Here is a 12,256-nt window from a genome sequence, read left to right as displayed (position 1 = left end):
GGTGTATCATGGAGTCGAAGTAGATAATCTTTTAATAGTATTGTTTTCGATAACTCTTTTCAAGTCTATTTAGTTTTCATTTTAGTCTTAATTTAATTTTTAAATCAAACTAACGAGGGTCATAAAACCTAAAAGCTTTTTGAACTACTTAAAAGTCGCTTATTTCTTATACAGTCCTTGTGGACTTACCTTTAAACTATATTGCAAACGAACGGGTAGACTACCCGAAAGTGTATAGTAATCAGTTAATCGGTATTTCTTGTTTATAAATTTTAAAACTAGATTTCGCAAATCAATCATTTTCAAAGCATTTCAATCACATACCACCATAATATGTCGAGTTCATCAACCTCTAGCGATGATTCCGAATCAATCTATCGGGTCGTTACGCAAGTGAATTCAGTTTTCAATCCTCGGGCCATAGGCGCCTGTCATGACGTTATCATTGATGAAGAAGAAAATCAGAGTCAAGAAGCGTCAAGTTTAAGACCCAAGTTTACAAGAAGGGTGATCCACCGGGATCACCTCGGTGCCGAAAAGCTTTTATACGATTCGCCTTAACCAACTTACCCACCGACATGTTTCGTATGCGAAAGGAAATGTTTTTCCACATAGTGCGAGATATAAACTTCTTTAACAACGTTCAACCGCTATCGAAGCACTTTGAGTTTTTCCACAAAGGCACGACAAATGCTTTTGGTCGTCCCGGTTTTAATATTTTCCAGAAGTGCACTTCTGCCATACGCCAGTTAGCGTATAGCTCTAAGGTTGATGCTTTAGATAAGTACTTGCAAATGATGCAAGATACTGGCTACCAGTATTTAGACCAGTTCTATAAGTGTGTGATACAACTGTATCGCCACGAGTAGTTGAGAAATCCAACGATAGCGGATATCCAACGGCTAACTAGTAAACATGCTGAGGATCATGGTTTTCCGGGTATGCTCGATAACATAGATTGCATGCATTGGGGTTGGAGAAACTATCAAGTGGCATGGCAAGGGCAATACACGTGAGGCGACAAGGGACATCCAACAATCATGCTTGAAGCGGTTGCTTCATATGATTTGTAGATTGACATGCTTTAGCTCCTGCTAGTTCGAACAACGACATCAACGTCCTCAACGAATTAGATTTATTCGACGATTTGCTTTAGAACAGGGCTCCTAGAGTAGAGTTTTTGGTTAATGGCCATCGCTTTGGAAAGAGATACTATCTAGAAGACGGTATTTATCCTGAATGGGCCACTCTTGTGAAGTCTTTCAAGTACCCGATAGAACCGGAAACCGCTAAGTTCAAAAAATACCAAGAAGCTGTAAGAAAGGATGTCGAGCAAGCATTCGGGGTACTTCAAGGTCGCTGACAAATCATTGAACAACATACCTGACAATACAACACAAACAAGATAAAACGTGTCATGTTCACTTGTGTAATTCTACACAACATGATCGTTGAAGATAACGGGTGCGCAGTCAGTCCCTTTGAAATAGAGTTGATAAATACTACTATCCTCCCACCCTACACGTGGATAGAAAGGTGTTCATCACAGCTTTGTAAGTACGGGGAGTTGCGCGATATAAGGGCTCACCATGAATTCTGCAATGCTCTAATTGAACATATTTGGAACCTACTGAAAAACCACCGTCAACGTTAATGTGTAGTTTTTTATTTATCATAATGTCTTTTTTAATGTTTTTTTAATTTGTGGTTTTTAGTGTAATGTTTAATTTCCTAATAAATGTAATGTTTTTATTGAAAAAACTTGTTGTTTGTTTAACTTTATGAAAAAGTAAAATGAAATATTAAAATAATGAAAGAATAGGGGGATAATAGGGAGTTATAAGGAGAAGAGTGTTTTTGGTGTGTTTTATGAGAGAGAAAAACTGATGAATAGATAAATAATATGGGAAAAAGAGGAGGGTTATAAGGAGTGGCCTAAGAGGAGTGGGAGGATTGATATGTGAGGTAGGAAGAGTTGACCCTTAAAAAAAGATGGAAATGAGTGAATTTTGGAGAGTGAGACGACTTGCTCCATATGACATGTGGGGTAGGGAAGTATTTTGTATATATAGAGGATGAAGAGAAAAATAAATTAAAAATAAAAATTTAGATCCGTGTACTTTTCTCGGTCCATGGAACAGTCAATGACACAAAGGGCGACCTATGTGGTTCGCCGGTGGTTCGCCCAAAGGGGATGGTGTTGGGGGCGGCTCTGGGCTAAAAAAGGCATAATATTGTCCACTCCATTTAATCTAAGTGATCAGTTTTAAAGAGATAATTTGACTATTACTATTATTATAAAATATACATGAAAATGCGGAGTTTGAAAAACAGGTTTACGAATGCTTTTTGAAAACACAATGCGTAACACCCTTAAATAATCTTAATTTTTCGTAATGAACAAAATGTTTTAGATTTGTAATTGAAAAGGGCATTTACATTCAATTGGTATTAATACGAGTATATAACTACTAGCATTTTATCTGCGCAGTGCAGCGGCAGCGGCGGTGTGGTGTTGGCTGCGGTGGTTGGTAGTGGTGGTGGCGTGATAGGTAGTGACGGTGTGGTTATTATTGTAAAAATATTTTATTTAAAATGGATAGTGTAGTTATTTTAGGAGTTGATGGGTCTATATTGTAAATTATTTCGTTGAGAGTATTATACATATTTTAAGTGAAGATGTTTAAATTAATGAATAAAAGATGAAGAATTAATTAATTCATTAAGGGTAGTTAGATCATTTCGCATAGGGACATTTTTATGAAAAAGAGTGTTGAAAAGTGTTAAAAGAGAGAGTGTGATAATTTTTATAAAGTAGTAGAAATAGACAAACAAATTATGAGTACGTACTTATTGAAAATAAACGAGCAAATCTATATGAATTGAAAATAAACAAATGAATATTCACTAGCATATTATTTTGCGTACGTATATAAATATCAAGCCTTTATGAACATAAATGAATAAACGTGAGTTATGCTTGTATTTCTATCATTTAATTTAAAAGATTAGTACTTCATAATGTAAATAACTTTACACGAATGGTTATAATGTGTATTGAACTTCAATATTGTGTATTGTATTTAATGAACTTTCAAATTTTGTGCATTGTATGTATTCAACCAATCAAAACTTGACAAGTGACAACGTATATGGTTGCCACATATACTCGGATACATATAATGAACAAGATTTGAAAGTTTATTACATACAATACACGTAATTGAAGTTCGATACATACTATAACTATTTGTGTAAAGTTGTTTACATTCTAAAATACTAATCCCTTAATTTAACAAGTGAAAAATGCTAAATATAATTTCAAAGTTTAATCAACATACATCTAGAAAGATATTTATACTATTACAATACTCAAGGATATATAATTAAGAAAACCCAAAGGGATTAGTATTTTAGAATGTAAACAACTTTACGCGCGTGAATTGTCATAGTGTGTATCGAACTTCAATCTCGTATATTGTATGTAATAAATTTTTGAATCTTATGCATTGTATGTATCACTTGTAAGTTTTCTATTGATATATACATATAATGCACAAAATTTAAAAGTTTATTACACACAATGCACATGATTGAAGTTTGATACACTATAACAGTTCGTGCAAAGTTGCTTACATTTTGAGATACTAATCCCAATAAATAAATGCATATACTAACTTTTCTAAAGAATCCATAAAATATCTTTTATATTTTATATAATAAAACAAAATTCTTATGACATCATTATTTTTTAAGTAATGCTTACTTGTCATTATTAGACTTTTTTATATTAATTATTTCATATTTATTGTTTTGATTTATGACATCATCTTATTTAAAATTAAATTTTTTTCTAATTGATTTATGATTAATTTTCTTTTTAGCTTACGTTTTATGTAAATTAAAATGTAGTTATCTAATTTAAATTTTTATATAAACGACTATATGTCAATTTTTAAAAATATAATCACCATCTATTTCCGTCTTAATATTATCAATTAGTTGGTTATATTAAATAAGAGACAATTGTCTTAACAACATCATTTTATAAAAATAGTTTATTTGTCATCTCTAAATTCTTTTTTAAGTTTAGTTTTTTTGTTTAATTTTCTTATGATCTTATAAGCATTTTCTTTCTTCAAATTATTTCATTTTTATTTTCGTTATTTATGATGTCTTTTTCTATAAAAAAATCTGTTTTTCTTTTCTTTTAAAAACTCTAATATTATATGCATGGTCTTTTAAGTTTTCATTATCTAAATAGTTTTATCATAACAGATTTTTAAATGTAATTCTTAAACATCAACGTATTAACTTAATATTACAAAACTTTTATTAATAAGTCCGGGTTGAACCCGGGTTAATTAGCTAGTTCATAAATAAACTTCAATTTGCCTAACTAGTAAGGGATTAATATCTTGAAATGTAACAAACTTTGAACGAATGTGCATAGTGTAAAATAACTAAAGTTGTGTCTATTGTATGTAATCATCTATAATAATGTATATTGTATGTAAGAAAATGTATCCGACCAATTAAAACTAACAAGTGGCAACGTATGGATTCTTACATACAATACACGTAATTTAAAAATGATTAAATACAATAAACACAACTTATACATTCATTCAAAGTTTGTTATATTTTAAAATATTTATCTAAACTAGTAAAGACAAAAAAAACAGTAAAATACCGAGGACTTGGTAACTTTTGGTTGGTAAAAACAAATCCTGGTTTCCTATATATTGTCTTACATCCTCTTCTCTTTTTATTTACTGTAGCTACACACCTTTCAAAACACACACTCATTATTTCTCTCTCTCTCAGGAATTCTTTCTAACAACTTTCTGCCACAAAAACTAAAAGAAAAAAACACACAAATAATGGTGATGGATCATCATGTTACAAAACAAACAAAATCAACCACAACCAAAAAGTCAAAACATGGTGGAATTGATCATCAGTTGTTGAGTAGTACTACTACTACTCATCATCAAAACAAGAAAACCAAAAAACCAGGAAGAGGTCTGGGTGTTGCACAGCTTGAACAAATTCGCATTAGGACTGAACAAGTGGAAAAAACTAAATCCGCCACCTCACTTCATTATCATCAATATCCTTTACAAAACGGTGTCGTTCCGTTTTCTACTACTCAAAATCAACATCATTATCATCAACAACAGCTTATTCCTCTTACTAATAATTCTCCTCCTGCTGCTGCTGTCCCACAAATAATGTTTTCTGGTACTACTTATGGACCCAATAATCATGTCTTCATGGATCACAATAATGTGCAGGTCCATTACCCGATCAATTCGAATCCGGGCTACCGGTTCGATAACCGTAGCGACATGTTTTCGTCGGCTCATCAAAATTATGTCAAATACTGTGGTGGTTCTGATGCTTGTGGCACTTGTTATAAGGTACGTACCTAGCTACTACATATATTTTTTATTTAGTTTATATATAAATATGTATTTATATTTATATTGTTGAAAAATCTTATATATACACTTACAATACCTACATTCATGATTATTTTACCCATTTTTAAAATTCATGTATGTAGTGTCTAAAGGGTTTTTATTATTTATGCTTTGTAAAACACAAATAGATAATGTTAGTAGCATATATAATCAGTTTTATTTCTTTACAATTAATAATTTATATATATATATATATTGGGTAGTTCTATTCATCAATAAAATAAATAAAATACTTATTATATTTGGGTTCTTTGATTTGATTTGTATACAGAAAAAACGTATCAACAACATGATTGCAAGTAACAACAATAACAACCAGCTTAACACGCTGAATCAGTTTCGTTATGGATTGAACAACGTTATTGATCAAAAGGTTGACTACACTGGTCAAAATCATCTTTGTTTTTCACCACAGGTAGTACTATAATTCTATAAATACCGCCTACTTTTATTATTTATATAAGTATTATATAAATATAAATATAAATTAATTCAATTACTTACTTATTTTAAAATTAAGTTAAGTTGTTGAAATACATAGTTTTTTTATTTACGTACTTTTTTTTTCCCTATCTAATGTATAGGTGAGGGAAGTGATGCCGGGTTACCGGAGGGTCCGGTATGGGATGGCCGAATATGAGTTTTTTCCGGGGAAAGGTGCTGGTGAAACGACGTCGTCAAGGTGTGTGAGTGGTACGGAAAGAGGAGGAGGAGGAATGATAGGGTCACATGGAGGTGAAGGATCATCTTGTGTCACAGCTGTTACCAGTACTAATGAAGAAGGAAGTGTTTGTTGTTCTGTTGATCTATCTCTCAAGCTTTAGTAGTACTACTATATCAATATTAATATAATTAAGTATTAGTGATATATATGATATATATTCAAGACCAGCCAGCAGTATAGTACTAATTACTGTTTTCTTTCACATTTGTATGTATTGGATGTGATGAAAGCATTTGCTGCACTAGCTTTCATTTTACTTCTTTTGATTCTCGATCTAGTATATTTTTTTAGTTTTCTATATCTATAGTTTACCTATGTTAAGATATAGTCTAACTTAATTTAATTAGCTTCATTTTGAATGATATATGAAGAATATATGATCAAGGTTAATTTTATGTATTGTTACAATTTTTGTGTTTGTGTTAAGTTTGTTTATAGATTTTTATATAAAAATAAAGGCATCTAAATTATGTGGGTCTTCAAGTGTACTCATGTACTTATGGTCAGTCGATCTTCCATGATATTTGATGAGACTATATATAGTTATTTCATACAAAAAGCATGGAACATGAAAATGTTACATACATACATATGTCTCATGTATCATACTAGCTATCATCATACAAGTAAGATGAACCACCAATTCGACGATATGAAATCGATCTGATATGCACGTTTTTTAGATCACCAAGTCGTTTAAAATGTTTATTTTTCGTTTCTGTCGATTGAGAGGTTTTGTGGTGTTAGTAATTTTGTGTATTTTAAGGACGATAACTATATATATCATTAGGCTTAATTTCATTTTAAGAATTATGGTCTCAATTGTGTACATGTTGAATTCTAGCTACATGATATATGTAAGTTAAACCAAAGATATATAGATACAACTGTGTCCAATCCCACATCTATATATTATAGTTTTGTGTCTCTTATATTTGTACTTCAAGGCTGTGTTTTTTTTAATTACCGAGTTACATGTCCTTAATTACCCCCAAATTAATACAATAGTATTAGCTTAATTAGTATTAATATTAAGACTAGTTATGATGGGCTATACTGTTACTCTATTAATTTTCAAACTAGTTACCATATATGGAAAATGTAGACTTTACATAAACAATGAATGTATGTTATAAGTGACATGGAAAAACAACCCTTAAATGGAAAAATAAATATCGGAGTGAAGATATGGGGTGGACAAGATGAAGCTTTTTACTGCAAACCTATAAAGCACATATTAATAACATATATAGATGAATGTACATATATGTATGTATATATATATAATGTGTGTGTGTGTGAGAGAGGCTTAATTTCTGTTAAAGAGAAGACCACTTTTCATAAGTGCTTGTTCAGGTAAAAGAGGCTGGCAAAGAAAATTAACAGAGATCTGGACATGAGCCCCAGCAGTGGCTGCTATATCAGAGATTATGCAGTACGTACCAAAAACAGGTGAAGTGAGATCTCATATTTATATTCATCATTATATATATCAAAATAATTAATTAATGGGTAGCATTTTTTAATTTTATAATTTTTTTTAACAGTTAGTCGGTATTCGACATCAGAAACACCTCACCGTATAATGGTGAAGACTTGCACGTACTCTAAACTACGAGATTTAGATCATAAGCCATTACAGGTGATTCAGTGAAAAAACACACAGACTTGTCACTCTTAAAAGTCAAACCTAAGACCTATGAAAAAACCAAAGATGCATCTGTTAGTTAGCTAGCTTCATTTATTAATCTTTTGTTTCAAACTTAGAAGGCACAAAATCACGGACTAGTCGAGCAAAATTAATTACTATTTTTTCTTATACGAGATCTAATTTACGTTGTCTTAACCGGGTCCACGCTAGAGAGCCTCTCACTTTCAATACCTAGTAGGAAGAGAAACTCCCAACTAAACCGCCAAAATGCACGACATTTGATATAATTCTAGTGTAATGTAATTTACATTTGATATTCATTTGTATTTGAATCTATAATTAAATTTTATTCATAAAACTTAATACACAAGTATTAATTTTGTTATATTATGTTTTTAGGAGAATACCAAAGTATTAAATTTGTTTTTATCTATAAGGTCAATAAGACCATGGGAATTTATTTTACCAAGTAAAAAACATGTGTACGGCTTTTACTTTTGCTAGAACAACATGTTTTTCAGAATTGCCGTTATCTGTTTTTTGTAAAAAGAAAAAGATTAATATTATATTCAACAATTGTTAGAACCTACAAAATGGATGGATTACCAATGTTGATATCGTACATTTGAGTGATGCTGACTATATATATATCATCATCATATACCGTATAAACAAAATATTCCGATTAAAAGTTTTGTTACAGTGAATTAATTATGATGAATGCGATACAAAACTAACCCAATCATGAATGAATTCTATAATAACCGTAAAGAATAATGATGAATACTTATATACATACTAAACTTTAGTTTCTTGTAAACTTATCTTAGAGTTAAAAAAAACTCATATATAATACTGTTTAACTAAGTTTTTTATGCTTGTGTGACTCATGAAGTTCGAGTAAATTAATAAAAGCTTTCAAACGAGCTAGTGAAACTAATTGAGTAGTATGCTTATGTTTGTGTTAATTTGTCTCGAGATACAAAACGTGGATGATGGTGATCTCCCTCAACAATTTAAATTGGCGAATCGCATAAAGGGTCTTGGAAGATATTACCGAAATTGATATATTTTCACCCTTTAGAAGAAAAGAGCGAAAAATAGACAAAAAAATTTAAAGATGTTACATATTGGAAAGAATATTGGGTCGGTGGAAAATCTGTTGACTCTTGGTGAATATTACCGGTTTTGTACGATGAAACCAAAAGGACCAGAATAGTGAATACTGTAATTATGGTGGGCCGAAATTTGCTGGCCTAGAGGGGAAACCTTATAACTCTATAAGTGGACGGTGGACCTAAAGTAGCCCATCTGGAGGGGCTAAAGCCTAAATAAACGAATATTAACACAGCTCTCAATCGATTATTTATGTTCAAGAAAGAACTTGTTCTTTTGGTGTTTCACATCATATAATTAGATTGACATACAAAAGGATCTTACTAATGACCTTGTTCTTAAATACCACAAATGCTAATTATAACCTTATAAACAATGTGTCAACCTTCGATGATATATAATTCTAATTAAATTATATTATATTATATATACTTCATTAAAGGAAAAGCATGTGAATAGTAACTCGCCACACTGGTGATTTACTATTCGTTTATTTTACAACCCGTATAATATTTGGATTTTGTTATATCGCATCCCATTCGGGTTTTTTATTACGAGTTACTTCATGATTTTGTCACACGATTCATCAAACCCTTTTGTGACTACACCCCATGCCACTATTCACATTTTGCTACATGAATATATTGAGGATTTTGCCACATCGCACCCAATTCGAGCTTTTTATTACGAGTTACTTTTTAGTTTCTTACACATTTTTTAAAGAACTTGGGCGAGTTACGGTTAATCAACGTCATAACCCGTACCACCATTTGAGTTTTTCCATATTGCATTTTGTTCGGGTCTTCTACCACATGTTATTTTTGGTTTTTTTTTTTCATGCATTTTTTTTCTTTTGGGTCGTTCAACCTATTTGTGACCACCCCAACCGATATTCGGATTTGGTGAAATCGCATTCCGCTTGAATTCTAAAATATGTTGAAGATTTTGTCACATTACATTCCATTCGGATTTTCTAATACGAGTTAGTTTTTGGTTTTTTGCACGCTTTTATACAAATATATCTATGACCGAATAATTTTTTATTAAGCGATTTAAGGCCCAACGCAAATATACTAAATTAACGCGGGGGGCCAAATTTCACTAGTTTACCAATATTACAATAATTCCAAAGAAGTGCTAATTACAAACCTCAAACACATTACAACTATGACTTACTATCGTTACATATATCATCAAAAGTCCCACTTTTCAATTCATCTACTATCCAAATAACAACATTAAACATGAAAAATAATTACAACTCGTCTCCAATAACAACTACATTTGTATACTCTGAGTCAACATTCAAAGGCTCGGTTCTAAAGAAGCCATAACTCATCCACAAGACCACCGATATGAAAATACCAATGAGGATACACAAGTATACACCGAATGTTGGGTTGTTTGATGTGGCGGATTTTACCGTTGTTCTTGGGCTGGATAGAAGCGGCGGCTTCTTATCAATTGACTTTGTCCGCGGTGTTATAACTTTTTGGTGAGTCAACATGGTCGGTGAGCTCGTGTTGATTGAGGTATCATATGTCGAAAGTACTTCAGGCTCGACAGTTTTTTCTTTTTCTAAGGGTTGTTTAGGTATGACAGTTTTTTCTTTTTCAGAAAGCTCGATAGTTTTTTCTTTTATGAAAAGTTGATTGGGCTCAATGGTCTCAGATGCCAAAGGAGATACGTTCGAACTATCGTTTAAAGAATTCTTTTCCTCCAAATTTTTAACAACCGTCGAATTATTCTCATCGAATATATTGTCAATATTTACTGGTTTCTCTTCTAATCCAGGTGATGAGGTAGTAGAATCCGCTAAATCTTTTGAATGTTTTTTGCTACCTATCCTCTTTTTCTGTCAATCAAACAAAATAAACACCAAATTCAGAAAGTTTAAGATTAAGTTGCACAAAATTTATATGAAATTTGATTAAATTAAAAAAAAGGACAATATATAACGTTTTCCAAATATATTTTTTATTAACATAACATATGATATAACATACTACTGCGGTATCAAACAAAACGGCCTTGAATATACGAGATATCCGACCACGAGAAGAAGACGACTTCTTGATTTCTGGTTCGACGCTACAATTGTTGCTAACGTCGCAATAGACCAAGTTGTCATCGGAAGCCAAAATCTTCCCGGTTGATGGATTACTAGGTGTACGAAAACATGCTTTAAAAATCAAACTTCTCCCTCTCTTCTTCCTTTTTCTTTTCGTTGAACCTTCATCCATTATCTTTCCTCAAAAATAATGCAAGGAAATAATTGCAAGTATTTGGCTAGGAAAAATGGATATACTAATTCAAGGGATTTTTTAGAAACTAATGGGTGACATTATTTTGGATTTTTACATGACCTTGCGCAAGAATGGCCACTTTTATAGCTATTTGCCTACATAAATCAGTTACTATTATAAGTTTGTATACATATACTATGGAGATAAATTGTTTCAAATTCATGAAAAAGGTGGTTATCACGAAGGTTTGTGAATCATATATATGTTACTTAGAAAAAACGAACTGTAACTAAATGATTGAAGCTAGAGATACACCATAAGTAGGGGTGTTCGTGGTCCGGTTTGGTCCGGTTTTGATTAAATCTCAAACTAAACCGGTATTTTTGGTTTCCACATATATTAAACCAAACCAGACCAAGTATGTTGTTTAACCAGACCAAACCAAACCATGTAAACCGGTCCGCTTTGCCCGGTTCGACGGTTTCAAGATCTTTTTTTTATCTCCAGATAAATTATGCACTTTTTTGTATTAATAACTTTTTTTTTTTATCACACATATAGAAGTCAAGAACTCTGTAATCTTAATATTAATAAAAACATTGAGAAAGTTACAGATACCTTGTATTTTATACTTACAAAATATGAAATATTAAAGGTGATGGGAGACTTAAGGATTAATATTTTGATCTTTGAGTGGAAACATAATGAAGAAATGAAGCTTAAAAGATAAAAGGTTAAAGTGAAAATAAGAAATTTCGAAAGTAAAAGTAACTTTATATAGATAAATTAGGGTATATATATACATATATATTTTTGGTCTGGTCCGGTTTATAACGGTTAACTGTTTGTTCAAACCGTAACCGGACCAGGGAATTCGGTTTTTCAAATCTTAAACCGTCGGACTAGACTTTAATAACTCAATCGGACCAAACCAATCCAAATAATCTGATTTGGTCCGGTTTTCACGGTTTGATGGTTTGATGAACACCCTTAACCATAAGCAAATCAAATTTGTTGGACCAAGTTAATACAT

The 12,256-nt window shown here is 31.6% G+C and overlaps 2 protein-coding genes across 2 annotated transcripts; one reads left to right on the top strand and one right to left on the bottom strand.

Annotated features, from left to right (window-relative positions):
- The first annotated feature begins 4,883 nt into the window (after positions 1 to 4,883).
- LOC122601580 lies at positions 4,884 to 6,376 on the top strand. The gene is made up of 3 exons (XM_043774330.1): positions 4,884 to 5,423; positions 5,758 to 5,901; positions 6,071 to 6,376. The coding sequence occupies exons 1-3, from the start codon at positions 4,884 to 4,886 to the stop codon at positions 6,308 to 6,310; spliced, it is 924 nt and encodes a 307-aa protein (XP_043630265.1). The 3' UTR covers positions 6,311 to 6,376.
- A 2,782-nt stretch (positions 6,377 to 9,158) lies between these two features.
- LOC122601579 lies at positions 9,159 to 11,242 on the bottom strand. Its single transcript, XM_043774329.1, has 3 exons — positions 10,984 to 11,242; positions 10,665 to 10,832; positions 9,159 to 9,188 (listed from the first exon to the last, which is right to left on the bottom strand). The coding sequence occupies exons 1-3, from the start codon at positions 11,218 to 11,220 to the stop codon at positions 9,159 to 9,161; spliced, it is 435 nt and encodes a 144-aa protein (XP_043630264.1). The 5' UTR covers positions 11,221 to 11,242.
- Positions 11,243 to 12,256: the final 1,014 nt, after the last annotated feature.

Source organism: Erigeron canadensis, chromosome 5 (assembly GCF_010389155.1).
Source record: "Erigeron canadensis isolate Cc75 chromosome 5, C_canadensis_v1, whole genome shotgun sequence".
Lineage (NCBI taxonomy): Eukaryota > Viridiplantae > Streptophyta > Magnoliopsida > Asterales > Asteraceae > Erigeron > Erigeron canadensis.
Note: the sequence above shows the minus strand (reverse complement) of the source record. Positions and strands in the feature narration are given on the sequence as shown.

Excerpts from the sequence above, each read along its gene's own strand:
- LOC122601580 (XM_043774330.1), top strand. The coding sequence starts at position 4,884 with ATGGTGATGGATCATCATGTTACAAAACAAACAAAATCAACCACAACC. Across the intron at positions 5,424-5,757 it reads CTTGTGGCACTTGTTATAAG|AAAAAACGTATCAACAACAT; the intron begins GTACGTACCTAG and ends ATTTGTATACAG. Across the intron at positions 5,902-6,070 it reads ATCTTTGTTTTTCACCACAG|GTGAGGGAAGTGATGCCGGG; the intron begins GTAGTACTATAA and ends TCTAATGTATAG.
- LOC122601579 (XM_043774329.1), bottom strand. The coding sequence starts at position 11,220 with ATGGATGAAGGTTCAACGAAAAGAAAAAGGAAGAAGAGAGGGAGAAGT. Across the intron at positions 10,833-10,983 it reads TTTTGTTTGATACCGCAGTA|AAAAAGAGGATAGGTAGCAA; the intron begins GTATGTTATATC and ends TTTGATTGACAG. Across the intron at positions 9,189-10,664 it reads CTTTAAACGATAGTTCGAAC|GCTTTAGCCCCTCCAGATGG; the intron begins GTATCTCCTTTG and ends TCGTTTATTTAG.